Raw genomic sequence first — 18,270 nt, 5'->3', positions numbered from 1 at the left:
AGCTCACATATTGACGTCATCAAAACCCGGAAGTGACGGGTCCTCCTCGCCCAGCGAGCCCTTGTGTGTATAACGAGTAAGTTTATAAACATTAAGACATTTTATATCATCAATTTTGCACGCAAAGTTAAACAATATTTACACTTAGAGAAGCAGCTGACATGTTTGCGTGATGTGAGCGCTACATTTATCGAAACTGTTGTCCTGTATGTGTGTGTGTGTTTGTGTGTGAAGGGCATGGCGGGGCGGGCGGTGCTAGGGTCTCTCCGGACCCTGCAACCCCTTAATCGGGTTGCTACTACCTGCATTCTCGTTACCCGGTGTGAGCCAACACTACAGGAAGTCCCCCGTGTTGTGTTTCCGCTGTGTAGGACGCTCCATCAGAGCCCCCCCTTGTGCGCAGGTCACAATAAGTGGTCAAAGGTGAAACATGTTAAAGGACCCAAAGATGAGGAGAGGTCACGACTTATTATGAAGTTTGGCTTGATGATAAAGGTTGCTGTGAAAGGTGAGCTGAACTAGCAAAGCTGTCATTTGAACTTTGCATTTGTTTCATTTATGTGAGAAATTATTCTCTATTTCAGAGGGTGGAGCCAATCCAGATATGAATGTAAATTTAGCAAACATCCTGGAGCAATGCAGGAACAAGAACATCCCAAAAGCATCCATAGAGGCTGCAATTAAGAATGCGGTAGGTTAGCACTTGGGAAGCTAACTTGAGGCCATTAGCCGTCAATCAGATACTTCCTAACCCCTTCATATGTTACCTCACTGTAGGAAAAGGGAAAGCCAGCAGCTCCGCACATGTTTGAAGCTCGAGGACCAGGCGGGTGCTTTCTACTCATTGAAGTCTTGACTGACCAGCCCCCACGCAGCCAACAGGGAGTCAAACGTGTCCTCACTAAACACGGGTCTGTTTGCTTATTTTGTTCTGACTTTGAAGCCAAATGCACATGTTCTACCGCTTATCCTCACAAGGGTCGCGGGGGCTGCTGGAGCCTATCCCAGCTGTCTTCGGGGTACACCCTGGACTGGTGGCCAGCCAGCCAATCACAGGGCACATATAGACAAACAACCATTCACACTCACATTCATACCTATGGACAATTTGGAGTCGCCAATTAACCTAGCATGTTTTTGGAATGTGGGAGGAAACCGGAGTACCCGGAGAAAACCCAGAAAGATGCCCGAGGGTGGAATCGAATTAGGGTCTACAAGCTGTGGGGCCTGCGCGCTAACAACTCTTCCACCTTGCAGCCCTGTAAATGTTATATTCATTCATTCATTCATTCTCTACCGCTTATCCTCACAAGAGTCGTGGGGGTGTTGCTGGAGCCTATCCCAGCTGTCTTCGGGCAAGAGGCGGGGTACACCCTGGACTGGTGGCCAGCCAATCACAGGGCACATATAGACAAACAACCATTCACACTCACATTCATACCTATGAACATGTAAACTCCACACAGAGATGCCCGAGGGTGGAATCAAACTAGGGTCTACAAGCTGTGGGGCCGGCGCGCTAACCACTCGTCCACCTTGCAGCCCTGTAAATGTTCATTCATTCATTCGTTTTCTACCGCTTTTTCCCCACGAGGGTTGCGGGGGTGCTGGAGCCTATCCCAGCTGTCTTCGGGCGAGAGACGGGGTACACCCTGGATTGGTCGCCAGCCAGCCAATCACAGGGCACATATAGACAAACAACCATTCACACTCACATTCATACCTATGGACAATTTGGAGTCGCTAATTAACCTAGCATGCACGGGGAGAACATGCAAACTCCACACAGAGATGGCCGAGGGTGGAATTGAACCCTGGTCTCCTTGCTGTGAGGTCTGCGCGCTAACCACTCGACCTCCGTGCAGCCCCAAACGCATACATATATAAAGGAAAACTGCAATTTGGGGGGAATTTTGTCCATAATCCATAATCCTTACGTGAAAGATGAACATATCATAAGGGAGCTAACATTGCATATAATGGGACACACCTATTTAAACTATAAAGCCCTTTGTTTGTACACAGCTAGGTAGATTGTGGTGTAATTGTGTACCTCTTCCACAGTGGGATGCTGTCACAGGGAGTAAGCAGTACCTTCTCAAGAAGGGGGGTCGTGGTGGTGCCGGGTCAGAGCATCACATTGGAGCGAGCGCTTGAACTGGCCATCGAAGCCGGCGCCGAGGATGTCGAGGAGACGACGGATGAGCATGATGCTCCCGTTCTGCAGGTCTGGGAATCGTACCCACACAGAAAATAACCAGTGAATTATTCATACTTCAAATATAAATACATTTTTAACAGTATTTCTGTCCTTTTTGATAGTTTATATGTGACATTGCCGACATGTGGAAGGTGCGGGCATCACTACAGCAGTTGGGATTGCAGGTGACGTCCACCGCCTCGGAGTTTATTCCTCGTACCTTCCTGCCTCTGGACCAGGAGCAGCTGGATGCGGCTTCCACACTCATAGAGGCACTCAGTGATGTTCCGGATGTGGTTCGCATTTGGGACAATATCCAGGTTCCGAGCTGAGAGACTGTGGATACTTTCACACAGAAAACACTGATACATTGATGTGTATCATGCAAGGATGGGCAAACTTTTTGACTCACTGGCTGCATTGAGTTAAAAAAATTGACTTTTTACATCTGAATTTTACAGATTATTTTTATCTGGAATATGAAATATGAATGATAAAACATGGACTATTAAAGAACGAATGTCCCTCCTTTTTTACTTCCCAGACAGTGCAGTGGGCATATCAGTAGGGAAGCCCAGACTTCCCGGTCCTCAATTATAGTAAATCAAATATGATTAAATTGTTGTTCAACTACAGAACATAACTGAAACTGAGGCCCTTACAGACCTCCACCAAGACAAATTAATCATAATTTAGTTTATTATACACCATAATAACACATACAGATTAATTCATTAGTGAGAAGTAAAATTTAAATGTGGAAGAATACTTTGTTTGGAACCGCTTAGCCAGACCTCCATTTAAATATCAATGTCATTCATTTTCTACTGCTTATCATCATAAGGGTCACGAGGGAGGGGGGGTGCTGGAGCCTATCCCAGCTGTCTTCGGGCGAGAGGCGGGGTACACCCTGCACTGGTGGCCAGCCAATCACAGGGCACATTTAGACAATTTAGCAGTTGCAGCGGTAGAAGAGTTTGCTTTCACAAAATAAAATAAATAAAAAAAAACAGAAAAAAATGCTATAAATAAAATACATTTATGTATCATTTTTAATTATTTTATATTATTATATTTTGTAACATTTTATTCATTCATTCATTTTCTACCACTTATCCTCACAAGGTTCACGAAGGAGTGCTGGAGCCTATCCCAGCTGTCATCGGGAAAGAGGCGGGGTACACCCTGGACTGGTGGCCAGCCAGCCAATCACAGGGCACATATAGACAAACAACCATTCACACTCACATTCATACCTATGGACAATTTGGAGTCGCCAATTAACCTAGCATGTTTTTGGAATGTGGGAGGAAACCGGAGTACCCGGAGAAAACCCACGCAAGAACATGCAAACTCCACACACAGAAATGGCCGAGGGTGGAATTGAACCCTGGTCTCCAAGTTGTGATGTCTGCGCGCAAACCACTTGTCCGCCGTGCAGCCTCCTTAAAACATTCATTCATTCATTTTCTACCGCTTATCCTCACAAGGGTTGGGGGGGGGTGTGCTGGAGCCTATCCCAGCTGTCTTCTGGAAAGAGGCGGGGTACACCCTGGACTGGTGGCCAGCCAGCCAATCACAGGGCACATATAGACAAACAACCATTCACACTCACATTCATACCTATGGACAATTTGGAGTCGCCAATTAACCTAGCATGTTTTTGGAATGTGGGAGGAAACCGGAGTACCCGGAGAAAACCCACGCATGCACGGGGAGAACATGTAAACTCCACACAGAGATGCCCGAGGGTGGAATCGAACTCGGGTCTCCTAGCTGTGAGGCCTGCGCGCTAACCGTTAACCCTTGTGTGATTCATCTGAAATGAAAACATAATTCTTTGCCGACGTAATACAAGTTGAACTAGAGCAATAAAGATGGCTGAAGGTCACAGCAGAAGGACATATTTACAGGTCACTAGCCATCATATTATTGTGTCACAGTGCCGTCAATACGATCCCTAACAGCACGCGTACACTTTCGATACATCTTAGCTGTCCTTTAAAGCCACTGCGCGTCAAATGTGTGACAGCACAATGTAAATCCCGACCCCCCCATTTGGGAACACAAATGTCAGCCGGGGAAGGTAGAGTGTAATAGCCCTCCAGCTTGTTTTCCTTGTTTATCAATTATCGATGTCCAACCCCTCTCTCACTTCCAGCGGGACTACGACACGGAATTGATCGGTTTTCCAGTGTTGATGAAGTAGCGTGGTGGTGGCGACATGCGAGGCAGAGAGGAGGACCTGACACAAATGCTAGTATGAGCCATGGAAGGGATGAGGGGATATTCCTGAATGAAGGAATCTTCAGGCTCACGAGGACTTCTGGATAGCTGCCGAAACCAACTTTATAGGAGTTGATAATACAAGCAGCAGTGAAGGCTCTCTCCATTAGGTAAGATGGAGACTTTCTGGAAAACTTTCTGGTGATAAGAATTTTTTTTTCGGTTCTCCAGATTAGTCCATGTCTGACTCAGACCTCATGAGCAGGGAATGCCGATCTCCTACGGGCCCCAGGATGGAGCTGCTGAGCCCCTCCAAGGTGAAGGACCGTTCACAGAACGTCACAGAGAAGGTCACACAGGTACGGGGCTACAAGTCAATGAGACCGGTGGAAAAATCAAGTTCTCCTTCCGGGTGATTGAGTCACAGTTCAATTGGGAGCAGCCCAAGGGCTCAATTCCTCTCTGGGATTCTGGCGGGACGGATCTCCTATGTGTGTCTAGCTGATGAACAACTACATAAGGTTAGCTGAGAAGTTAACGAGAAGCATCCTGGTCTCAAGAAGCACCAAAATGTAGCTGTAATCTGGTTCCTGCGTCAAAATGGTGGAGGATTTGGTGCACCAACGTGGTGATAGAATTCTTCTCCACAGCAGAAGACAGTCCATAAAGGTCTACTGGTTTTATATTGAGTCTAAAAAAAATGTGACCTGAATCCTGATTCTGTTTTAGGTTCTGTCCTTGGAGTCTGATGTGCTGCCGGAGTATAAACTCGAAGTTCCAGAAACAACATGGTGGATCCTGCTTCACTACAGTCCTTTCAAGGCCTTCTGGGACTGGATCATTCTCCTCCTGGTTCTTTACACGGCCGTTTTTACTCCGTACTCGGCGGCGTTCCTCTTGGACGAGCACAGTGATGTGCGCCAGAGGAGGTGCGGCTACACGTGTAACCCTTTGAACGTGGCTGACCTGTTGGTGGACGTACTGTTCATTGTGGATATCGTCATCAATCTACGCACCACCTACGTGGACCACAACGACGAGGTGGTGACGCAGCCCAGCCGCATCGCCAAGCATTACATCAAAGGGTGGTTCCCCATTGATCTGTTTGCCGCCGTCCCCTTCGACCTGCTCATTTTTAGATCCGGTTCCGATGAGGTAAGACCGCCAAGTCCTAGAAATCCATATACTAGAAATGGAACGTGGATATACTTAAGAGTAGTCAGTGTGCATGTTGTACAGCAGTTTAGATCGGACCTATTATGCTCATTTTCATTTGTGGACTCCTATAGAGCAGCTCCACATGATAAGCTTTCTAGATCTTCCAGAATCTGCACCTATTCCAGCAATATTTCATTGGATTTTGTGTTTCCCGTGAGAAAGTCTGTTTTAATGTATTCCACCCATGGCCTGACTTCAGGCACACTCACTCTGCTGTGGTTGTCACACTTCCAAGTGCTCACGAGGACTTCTGGATAGCTGCCGAAACCAACTTTATAGGAGTTTATAATATAATATAGGCTGCACGGCGGTCGAGACGTTAGCACGCAGACCTCACAGCTAGGAGACCAGGGGTTCAATTCCACCCTCGGAACACATCTCTGTGTGGAGTTTGCATGTTCTCCCCGTGCATGCGTGGGTTTTCTCCGGGTACTGCGGTTTCCTCCCACATTCCAAAAACATGCTAGGTTAATTAGCGACTCCAAATTGTCCATAGGTATGAATGTGAGTGTGAATGGTTGTTTGTCTATATGTGCCCTGTGATTGGCTGGCTGGCGACCAGTCCAGGGTGTACCCCGCCTCTCGCCCGAAGACAGCTGGGATAGGCTCCAGCACCCCTCCGCGACCCTCGTGAGGATAAGCAGTAGAAAATGAATGAATGAATGAATAATATAATATAATAAAACACGAGCTACTGGTTGGTGTACTAATAGTAATTAATTAATTAATGCTGATTAAAACATTTTTTTCTTTTGCTGGTCGGAACTCCAACCACTTCTGCCTGAAGTTTGCCTCATTAGGAATTGTAAATGTGGCTTTTGAAGAGCTTAGACGAAGGGTATCTGGCCTACACCGCACGCCCATATAAGGAAACATGGCCCTCTGTGACATCACAGAGAGACAGTGTTAGAAAAAACACTCTGAAACCGAGCTTTCAGTGCCAGTAATTTTCCGTGGGAAGTAAGTATATACTGATATACTCTATCAAGCTGTACACTGACTACTCTCAAGTACATCCAAATTCAATTTTTATAGTATTGTCTTGTGAAAAGTGTGAGGGTTACACGACTAAAATGGTGACTGAAATGTTGTACACAGATAATCCACAGTAGCTTTCCTGACTTCATGTTTCTTCTTCAAAGATGGCCACCTTAACAAGTCTGCTCAAAACAGCTCGCTTGCTACGTTTAGTCCGCGTGGCGAGAAAGCTAGACCGGTACTCCGAGTACGGCGCTGCCGTCCTTTTCCTTCTCATGTGCACTTTTGTCCTCATCGCCCACTGGCTCGCCTGCATCTGGTACGCCATCGGCTTCGTGGAGAGGCCGTACACAGAGACCGGTTGGCTGGACAACTTGGCTGAACAACTGGGCAAGACGTATAACGACAATGACTCCAGTTCGGGACCGTCGGTCAAGGACAAATACGTGACTGCGCTGTACTTCACCTTGAGCAGTTTGACAAGCGTCGGCTTTGGAAATGTTTCTCCGAACACCAACTCTGAGAAGATCTTCTCCATCTGTGTCATGGTCATTGGTTGTGAGTAGCTAACACAGTTTAAATCCTTACTTCACTTACACATTCTGCCTTGGAACTGTTGTCCAAAACATTAAATATTCATACATTTTCCCTACTTTAAAACAAGCCGGTCTTCGAAAACTAAAACAAAAAATTCTGCCATCTGATGGACAAATTAATTTTTTGATTTTTTGTTTTGAACCAGCCATGATGTGCTATATATATATATATCACTATATTGATAGTTACTATGGTATCCATTATGTCATTGGATGCTCATATCACCTCATACTTTGATACGTCACAAAAATAAAATAAAAAAATAAAAAACATTTCAAAAAATAAATAAATAAAACTTGAACTATATGAGGAAAGCAGGAAGTGAACAAATGTAACAGTTACTGATTGTAAAAGTACCAGATGGTCATATCACCTCGTACTTCGGTGTGTGACTTAAATTAAATTAAATTACATTACATTTGAATTAGGGGCTGCACGGTGATCTAGTGGTTAGCGCGCAGACCTCACAGCTAGGAGACCCGAGTTCAATCCCACCCTCGGCCATCAGTTTGTATGTTCTCCCCGTGCATGCGTGGGTTTTCTCCGGGTACTCCGGTTTCCTCCCACATTCCAAAAACATGCTAGGTTAATTAGCGACTCCAAATTGTCCATAGGTATGAATGTGAGTGTGAATGGTTGTTTGTCTATATGTGCCCTGTGATTGGCTGGCCACCAGTCCAGGGTGACCTGCCCAAAGACAGCTGGGATAGGCTCCAGCTTGTGAGGATAAGCGGTATGAAATTAAATTAAATTAAATTTAATTTAATTTAATTAGGAAAGCAGGAAGTGAACAAATGTAACAGTTACTGATTGTAAAAGTACCAGATGGAGGGGTAGGATTTAATAAGCTTTGCTTCTTCCTACTCCTTTTGGACATGTGGAACTGTGAACTGATTATGGGATGCATTCAATTGTAATCTGATCAAATGAAATAAAACCATTACCATTACCATTCCCATAAATGACACAAAATGTTCCAGTCTCTTAGGGATTTTAACAAACAGATGTTTTGATTATTCTCTCCCAGCGCTCATGTATGCAAGCATATTTGGGAATGTGTCCGCCATCATCCAGCGGCTGTACTCCGGTACGACGCGCTACCACACTCAGATGCTACGAGTCAAAGAGTTCATCCGATTCCACCAAATCCCCTTCAGCCTGCGCCAACGCTTGGAGGAATACTTCCAGCACGCGTGGTCCTACACAAACGGCATTGACATGAACGCTGTAAGTTTGTCAACCATCCCGTTTTTCATTCATTTCCTTTCCAATGATGTGTGACTTCCGTCTTCTCCTTGTCGTCAGGTGTTGAAGGGATTCCCGGAGTCCCTGCAAGCTGATATCTGTTTGCACTTGAACAGATCTCTGCTGCAGACTTGCAAGGCGTTTCGTGGAGGAAGTCAAGCTTGTCTTCGGGCTTTGGCGATGAGGTTCAAGACGGTCCACGCCCCTCCGGGTGATAGCCTCATCCACTACGGCGACATCCTGGACTCGCTCTTCTTCATCTCACGTGGTTCCATCCAGGTCATAAGGGAGGATGTGGTGGTCGCCATACTAGGTAAACTGTATATTAGTATACCGCATACACACATCGTACAATTTTTAAATAGATGCAGTACAGAGTGTTAATAAGGAGGAACTACTTTTTCTGGTTAAGTATAACTCTATTATGGTGTTTAGTTTGACGCTAGTTTGATGCTGATTGACAGAAACACCCAAACCGAAAGCGAGTTAATGAAAGAAGCGGGAAGATGATACCCCTAAATCGGGGAATCAGCGTTGCCAACTTGACTATTTTGTCACTAGCTTCTGCGACATTCCACCCCCCGGCTTGATGACATATTTTCTTAAAAGCAACTGGCAACAAATATCTACTTTTTCTGCCGTCATTGTGGAGTTTTATGGTATGCACAGACTTAAAAGTCAAAGCACGTATTTTGTGTTCTCAATGAGCAGCAGCAGATCCTGTTAACAGGTCTGCCCCCCCCCCACCCTGAGGAAGTCACAAGCCGACGGCATTATGTGGAGCTGAAAGAGGAGGGTGTATTCATTGTGTTTATACTTTATTGTTAGTCTATTGCTACTCTTTATTTGGAAAATTAAGTGGATTATCTTACAGTTCCTCACAGCTAGGATACCAGGGTTCAATTCCACCCTCGGCCATCTCTGTGTGGAGTTTGCATGTTCTCCCCGTGCATGCGTGGGTTTTCTCCGGGTACTCCGATTTCCTCCCACATTCCAAAAACATGCTAGGTTAATTGGCGACGCCAAATTGTCCATAGGTATGAATGTGAGTGTGAATGGTTGTTTGTCTATATGTGCCCTGTGATTGGCTGGCTGGCGACCAGTCCAGGGTGTACCCCGCCTCTCGCCCAAAGACAGCTGGGATAGGCTCCAGCACCCCCGCAACCCTTATGAGGAAAAGCGGTAGAAAATTAATGAATGAATGAATCTTACAGTTCTTCATGTAAATGCAAGTAATTGATAAGCCTGCTATATTTGTGATGAAGCTCAGTTGCTATTACATATATTCACCAGAAGAGTGCGCTACTCACTAACCATACTCATGGAGTCATGTTAATGTGAGCCATAGAATAAACACAGCATGTTCAATTGTGCTAATTTTAAAAAAGCAACAAGAAACCAATAATCAAGTGTATTTGTAGTTCTAAACGTATTGTAACACTCTACTATCAGCCAAAGACCAGAACATACGGGCGGAAAAACAGCTGTTTTTTTTATTAAGGTCAAAAGAACCAAAGTAACAAGCTAACCCACGCCTACAACTACCTAACATGCGGGTTCTGCCTCACTTCCTGTCCGTTACTCCTTTTCCTTCCCAACCCCGGAACATATCAACAAATGCCCAAATACAACACATAACACATAATACCCCTAAGGGTCATTACAGTATTTATGGTGTCTTACTCCTTTTTTTGTCTCACATACCAGGAAATGTTTGTTTTCCCCCACCATTTTACATCACATGCAAATGATATGTAAATTAGCCAATGGCGTAAGCTAGAGACTTCTAGGATACCTATTCGCACGACACCAGCAACAACTTCAAAGTGAGGCGGACTTTAGAAATTAAATTGCGTGTTCAAAGCACATTTTATACACATTTTACCTTAATGGAGTTGGCGAGAAGTTTCCCAAGCAACGGGCTTAATTTACCAGTTATAGCGAACAGCGAGGATAGCTCTTCTATGTTTTTTAATTTACAGCAGTTTGGGTGTCATGCGGCACTTTGCTGCCACCTATAGGACAGGCAGGGGACTGCGCAAGATCACATACAGTATAAAAACAGTGTTTTATTGCCTCATATTTCCAAAGTATATGTATGTACCACGGCTGAATTATGTCACAAAGTATTATATAACTGGTTTTATATAAAATATATTATACATATATATTATATAACGAAAAAACAGTAGGATAGCTCTTCTACGTTTTGATTAACAACAATGTGCGTCATCCGGCACATTGCTGCCACCTACAGGCCAGCCAGGTTACTGCATAAGATCACATACAATGTGTTTTATTGTCTCGTATTTTCAAAGTATATGTATTTACCAGGGCTGAACTACGTCGTAAAATATTATATGACTGATTTTATATAAAATATATTATAAATATATATTATATAACTGAAAAAAACAGTAGGATAGCTCTTCTACGTTTTAATTTACAGCAGTGTGCGTGTCATCCGGCACTTTGCTGCCACCTATAGGACAGGCAGGGGACTACGCTAGATCACATATAGTATAAAACAGTGTTGTATTGCCTCATATTTCCAAAGTATATATATGTAGGGCTGAACTACGTCACAAAATATTATATGACTGATTTTGTATAAAATATATTATAAATATATATTATATAACTGAAAAAAACAGCGCGGATAGCTCTTCTATGTTTTAATTTACAACAATGTGCGTGTCATCCAGCACTCTGCTGCCACCTAGAGGCCAGCCAGGTTACTACACAAGATCACATACTTACAGTATAAAAACAATGTGTTTTATTGCCTCGTATTTCCAAAGTATATGTATTTACTAGGGCTGAACTATCTCACAAATATTATATGACTGATTTTATATAATATATATTATAAATATATATTATATAACTGAAAAAACCGTAGGATAGCTCTTCTACGTTTTAATTTAAAGCAGTGTGTGTGTCATCCGGCACTTTGCTGCCACCTACAGGCCAGCCAAGTTACTGTACAAGATCACATACTTACAGTATAAAAACAGTGTTATATTGCCTCGTATTTCCAAAGTATATGTATTTACCAGGAATGAACTATGTCACAAAATATTATATGACTGATTTTATATAATATATATTATAAATATATTATATATTATATATATATATATATATAAAAAAAACAGGATATTTCTATGTTTTAATTTAAAGCAGTGTGCGTTTCATCCGGCACTTTGCTGCCGCCTACAGGCCAGGCAGGGAACTGCGCAAGATCACATATTCATAGTACAAAAAGGATTTTATTGCCTCATATTTCCAAAGTCTATGTATGTACCAGGGCTGAACTATGTCACAAAATATTATATGACTGATTTTATATAAAATATATATTATATAACTGAAAAAACACCCTCTTACAGAGAAGAATGACATCTTTGGCGAGTTGATCCAGCTTTACGACGAACCGGGGAAGTCCAATTCGGATGTACACACCATCACTTACTGCGACCTGCACCGCATAATGAGGGAGGACCTGTTGGAGGTTCTGGATATGTACCCGGGTTTCGCTGACAACTTCTGGCGGAACTTGGAGTTAACCTTTGACCTGAGAGATGTAGGTTTGGAATATAGTTTAGCATCATTGGTTAATTACTGGTGAATTAATTCACTGTGGGTTTTAACTGCGGTCATCAGACAGAGCAACCACCGCCGATATTAACGGATGAGTCTGGCGACGACTGCGATTACCACCACAAGTCGAGACACAGAATACATCTGGACTGCAGAATCAGGCCAGGTGAGTTTTAAATATTTTTCCTATTAAATCAAACAAGCTAACATCCTGTGTGTAAACAGACGGAATGGATCATGAGGACTCCCACCCAACCTGCCGCCATCGTCACTCCCCTCCTCAAACCCACTGGGAAGACCAGTGTAGCTGCGCTTCCCTGTGTTCCCACTCCAGTGAGGATTTGACAAAACCCGTCGCTCAGGGCGCCGAATTAGAAGAGGCCAGACGGGACTACGCCACTCCCGCTGAAATCCAGCCGCAACCACCGAGCGGCGCCGCCATGAACCGAAGTCGTCCAGGTAACATGCAAGGCGTCCACAGTCAAACTAGACGGTAATTAGAAATACATTGTGTTCTTATTATGCAGCTTTAAATGTGCCGGGGATGTTTGGCTACTGGACGGCAGAGCAACAGCCTCAACAGTACGCCACTCGGGCCTGGAGGTCGTCTTCGGTTCGGAATTCACATCGCCTGCCAACTTTCATAGAAGAGCGACCCAGCGAGCTTGAATCTCGACTTGAAGTTTTACATTCGCAGCTTAACAGGTGACTTTAAAGTTGGAATAAAAAGTGGTACTGTACATAAAAAAGCCTGAGGCTCAGAGCTAACTTGCGACACATTTAAATGCACAAATTAACGTGAACAAAATAATATTAATGGGTAAACACAACATGGTGACAATCAGTCCAAGAACCCTAACTCTTGGTAAAAGCGGAGGAATTTTGACACTAGCTTCAGCCGCGCGGGGAACCAAACTCCAGTCACTTATTATCCCACAGATTACAAATACTGAAATACAAGCAAGTTTAAATACCTGAAATGAAAGTCACAAATACGTAAATATAAATATGTGCCGAGAAAACACACAAAAAAAGAAAAATATGGGGAGAAATTACAAGTAAAATTGTGTTTTGGTAAGTAAATTATTTAGTTTTGGTGGGAGATTATGTATACTTATTTTAGGAATTGTAGTACAAAGATAGTTAGTAGCAGTTGTTGTATTATTATTGTTGTATTGACATTACCTTGATTTCATATACTAGCCTTCTTGTTTACTTTCCGTTTAAGCTAGGAGTCCACTAGGCCGGCGCCAGTTCGCGCCAGTTGGAGCAAGTTGGAGCCAGTTGGCGACAAAGATTATGTGATTGGCGCGTAGTGCCGCCAAATTAAGGAACATTAATTCATTTATTAAATTTTAACATTAATATCTTAGCTCTAGCCTTCTTGTTTACTTTCCGTTTATGCTAGGAGTCCACTGGGCCAGTGCCAGTTGGAGCCAGTTCACGACAAAGATTATGTGATTGGCGCGTAGTGGCGCAGAATTAAGGAACATTAATTAATTTATTAAATTTTAACATTAATATCTTAGCTCTAGCCTTCTTGTTTACTTTCGGTTTATGCTGGGAGTCCTCTGGGCCGGTGCCAGTTGGAGCCAGTCCGCACCAGTTGGAGCCAGTTTGCTGCAGTTCGCTCCAAAGATTATGTGATTTGCGCGTAGTGGCTCGCTGTGGCGCCGAATTAAGGAACATTAATTAATTAAATGTTAACATTAATATTAATATTATATATATAGTATATAATATATATAATATGAATACAATCAAATAATCTTTGGCGCAAACTGGCTCATTGGTGCAACTTGGCTCGCGCCAGTACATTCCAGTGGATTCCAATTGGTGGATTTTTTGTGACATTTGGTTCCACTTAGTGGACACTTGCTTGTGATGCAAGTGGCGCGACAAAGATTTTAAACATTTTGAAATTTTCTTGCTGCCAAACTCAAATTTTTCCCGCCGTTACGGGCCACCAGGAGCCAGTTTGAGCCACTGCATGCCACTAGGCACCTTATTGGTGAGAATAGTCGCCACAGCAAATTGCATTGGCGCGAACTGGCACCAATTGGCGCCGGCCCAGTAGACTCTTACCATTAGCAACTCTTTCAGTCAGCCGAATTAGTGTTAGAAGTAATTAATCTGAATTAATCTGACTAAATTCTCTACTCTGACTTCCCCGAGATTGGAGACGCGCATGACGGCCGACATCAACGTCATCCTCCAACTCCTCCAAAGGCAGATTGCTCCCGTTCCTCCTGCTTATAGCGTCGTGTCTTCCCGAAACCATCCGACTGACTCGACGGGTCTGTATGGAAGCGGGTCACCTGTGCTGCACAGCATGTACCCAATTGCCTCCATGCAGATAGACAGCCGAGCAGCCATTCAGGTACACACACATAAAATGTCCACTTAAAATAACAGCGTCATTCAAATGTTGTCATGTGTTACTTCAGCACTCCGCCCACTCGGACCTGAACTTTACCAAGAAGTCCCAAGAGTCGCTATCCAGCGGGATCCAAATGACCCCAGAGACAGAAACTCACCCAGGCATGAACCCTCATGTCGAAAACCCTCGGACGTGCTCCACCCTGCGTTACCCGTCGCTGCCCAACAACCTCGACGTCACCTCAGGGGTATCGGACATCCAGAAACACCTCTCAGACCCGGTACTTCCTGTCCTGTAACAGAAGTACTGGCATTCATGAAGTAAAGACTGGTTAATGTGGATACGGATGTGATCCCTCTTTGGTGACCCTTGAGCAATAATCACTGAAACAAAACATCTTTGTCATTTCAAATAAACATGACATTATGGTCATATGTGGAACTACATATAGCACATTTGAGTTTCTTTATGCTGGGACATCCCAGAAAAGGTCTTTAAACCAGTTTTAGGTGGATAATCATCCCTTTAAATGAGGTTTAAGTCCAGTTTTAGCTGTGAAGAGAGAGATGAGCTAGAAGGCTAAGCTTGATCTATGTCCTCCACCCTCACCTGGGTCGTGTTTCCTCCGTAGGGTGGCTGGACTCAATCTAAGAGATTTCATTTGAACATGCATCAGATTACAATTGAATGCATCCCATAATCAGTTCACAGTTCCACATGTCCAAAAGGAGTAGGAAGAAGCAAAGCTTATTAAATCCTACCCCTCCATCTGGTACTTTTACAATCAGTAACTGTTACATTTGTTCACTTCCTGCCTTTCTAATATAATTATTTTTTTTTAAATTAAAATTTAATATTTTTTTTAATTAAAATTTTATTTTATTTTTTTTAATTAATTTTTTTTAATTACAATTTAATTTAATTTAATTGTTATTTTTTGTGCGGCACGGCGGTCGAGTGGTTTGCGCGCAGACCTCACAGCTAGGAGACCAGGGTTCAATTCCACCCTCGGAACCCATCTCTGTGTGGAGTTTGCATGTTCTTCCCGTGCATGTGTGGCTTTTCTCCGGGTACTCCGGTTTCCTCCCACATTCCAAAAACATGCTAGGTTAATTAGCGACTCCAAATTGTCCATTGGTATGAATGTGAGTGTGAATGGTTGTTTGTCTATATGTGCCCTGTGATTGGCTGGCCACCAGTCCAGGGTGTACCCCGCCTCTTGCCTGAAGACAGCTGGGATAGGCTCCAGCACCCCCGCAACCCTCGTGAGAAAAAAGCGGTAGAAAATGAATGAATGAATGAATGAGCTGCAAAATGTTAATTATAATTAATATAAAATGTCATAAAAATAATAAATATATAAAATAATTTTAAAATGATAAATACATGTATTTTTATTTATAGTATTTTTTTCTGTTTTTTTTATGTAAATTCTTCTACCACTGTAACTACTAAATTGTGATGGTAATAGTTTTATTTCATTTGAACATGCATCAGATTACAATTGAATGCATCACATAATCAGTTCACAGTTCCACATGTCCAAAAGGAGTAGGAAGAAGCAAAGCTTATTAAATCCTACCCCTCCATCTGGTACTTTTACAATCAGTAACTGTTACATTTGTTCACTTCCTGCTTTCCTAATATAGTTTAAGGGTTTTTTTTTGTTTTTTTTATTGTAATTTTAATTTTTATTAAATTAAATTTAAGTAAATTAAATTTAATTTTATTTGTTCACTTCCTGCTTTCCATAATACAGTTTAAGGTGTGGTTACACTTTATTATGGTTAAGTTATGGTTATTAACTCCAAACAAAGTTTGAACTTGAAATTGAAAACATTGGCTCGAGCCCCCCCGTGACCCTTGTGAGGAAAAGCGGTAGAAAAATGAATGAATGACTTGTATCATGTGTGTCCCAATGTTTGGAATGTGTTGTTATCCAACACTCCTCCTCTTTTCCATAAATACGTGCCTGGTTAAAGGCAGCCGTGACCACACGGAGTTAAACTATCATCATCATCATCAGCAGCAGTGGCAGCAGGAGATTCCTCAACGAGGTAGAATATGTTCTCAATGAACAGATTATGTTGACAAATTATTTTTCTTATTGTTTTGTGATGATGCAGGTGCCATCAATAAGGATGACCAACAGCTCTTCTTCCATACGTCCGGATTACTTAAGCACTCCTGGTTTGGAATTCTGCCACGGGATGCTAGTTGGAATTTACATTTGGTTGATTACTTCAATGATTAGCAGCATAGTGGGCCTTCCCGCGTCTCTCCTCATCCTGTGGGAGATGTTCAAGGCACACGTGAGGGAAGGAATTCCTTTCAAATCTCATAATCTTTTTATGTTGAACGTATCATCCATGGACGCCATCTTCTTAGCGTATCTCCCCATATCGGTGATAAATCACGTATACTATAACGTACAGTTGGTGGAACGTATTGGGAATTTCGTATATACCTTGAACCTATGCGGGCGACCCCTACTTATGGCGTGCATCTGCATCGACTGCTACCTTGCTGTCATTCACCCGATTTTATACCTTCGAATGGGAATGACTTTTAAGTTCCTACTGGTGGCTGTGGTTTGGGCCGTGTCCATCGCCTACGGCGTTCTCTACATTTTGTACCAGGAGTTATACTTCAGCTACCTTTCCACCATCCACTTCATCGTCACCATGATCGTCATCGTGATCTGCGACTCCTTTATCCTGAATTCGCTGATACGGAGCAGAGGCACCAGAGGCATCCACCCGCAAAAACAAAGAGCAATTTACACGCTAGTCAGCAGCTTTGTGATGGCGACCATCTCCTATATTCCTCCGGTGCTTCTTTTTTTTTTTGGCCTCAGCCTGATCCCAGATAAGCACGTCTTCATTTGCAACATCGGGATTCCCATCACGATTACTTCAACGTTGGGTTCTGTAGTCATGCCTTTGCTCTATTTACATAATATCGGGAAATTAAACTGTTTTTAAATCCAATAAAGGTGCTTGTTCATATACAATGATCAAGTTACAAATGTAAATCGGGTGTTTGTTTGTTTGTTTGCCCCCCCTCCCCCCGCCCCAAATATCCATACAGGTGTGCTGGAGCATTATTTACATATAGCCTCACTGGCCACAGCATATATTCAAGCCTTTACTAAGACGTGAGCACTGCACAATTGTTATGCTTTAACAGCGAGATTAAATAATTAACTAACGATTGTTGGTTTAGCATCAGGAGCTACTGGGGGTTCGGTGCCTTGACTAAAAATGATAGGACATGGTCATGGAAGGACGGCTGACCAACGAGACGACGATTCCACCGCCTGAGTTAAGCCGCCATTGTTCGGTGTCCTCCATTAGGACCATCACAATCTCATAGAAACTGAAATGTGGAGTTGCCAAGCGACAGCCTCAGAACCATGAATATATGATGTGCTATATATATTGACAGTTACTATGGTACCCATTATGTCATTGTATGGTCATATCACCTCGTACTTCGGTACGTAACAAAAAATTTTTTTTTAAATGTAAAAACAAATTTTTTTTAAAAATTAAATTAATTAAATAATAATAATAATACATTTTATTTGTATAGCGCTTTTCAAAATACTCAAAAGATATATATAATAAAAGAAAGTTTAAAAAAATACTTAAATTATATTAGGAAAGCAGGAAGTGAACAAATGTAACAGTTACTGATTGTAAAAGTACCAGATGGAGGGGTAGGATTTAATAAGCTTTGCTTCTTCCTACTCCTTTTGGACATGTGGAACTGTGAACTGATTATGGGATGCACTCAATTGTAATCTGATGCATGTTCAAAA

General features: G+C 42.9%; 2 protein-coding genes across 2 annotated transcripts; both read left to right on the top strand.

The window, feature by feature from the left end:
* On the top strand, nt 1-2,712 carry LOC131109696 (translational activator of cytochrome c oxidase 1). The gene is made up of 6 exons (XM_058061954.1): nt 1-76; nt 235-508; nt 585-691; nt 778-911; nt 2,065-2,227; nt 2,323-2,712. The coding sequence occupies exons 2-6, from the start codon at nt 238-240 to the stop codon at nt 2,530-2,532; spliced, it is 885 nt and encodes a 294-aa protein (XP_057917937.1). The 5' UTR covers nt 1-76; nt 235-237; the 3' UTR covers nt 2,533-2,712.
* Nucleotides 2,713-4,380: 1,668 nt separating this feature from the next.
* On the top strand, nt 4,381-14,860 carry kcnh6b (potassium voltage-gated channel, subfamily H (eag-related), member 6b). Its single transcript, XM_058061370.1, has 12 exons — nt 4,381-4,596; nt 4,658-4,785; nt 5,156-5,581; nt 6,787-7,180; nt 8,247-8,446; nt 8,525-8,777; nt 11,857-12,050; nt 12,131-12,233; nt 12,293-12,526; nt 12,595-12,772; nt 14,243-14,447; nt 14,515-14,860. The coding sequence occupies exons 2-12, from the start codon at nt 4,666-4,668 to the stop codon at nt 14,743-14,745; spliced, it is 2,538 nt and encodes an 845-aa protein (XP_057917353.1). The 5' UTR covers nt 4,381-4,596; nt 4,658-4,665; the 3' UTR covers nt 14,746-14,860.
* Nucleotides 14,861-18,270: the final 3,410 nt, after the last annotated feature.

This window comes from Doryrhamphus excisus, chromosome 22 (genome assembly GCF_030265055.1).
Source record: "Doryrhamphus excisus isolate RoL2022-K1 chromosome 22, RoL_Dexc_1.0, whole genome shotgun sequence".
NCBI lineage: Eukaryota > Metazoa > Chordata > Actinopteri > Syngnathiformes > Syngnathidae > Doryrhamphus > Doryrhamphus excisus.
Note: the sequence above shows the minus strand (reverse complement) of the source record. Positions and strands in the feature narration are given on the sequence as shown.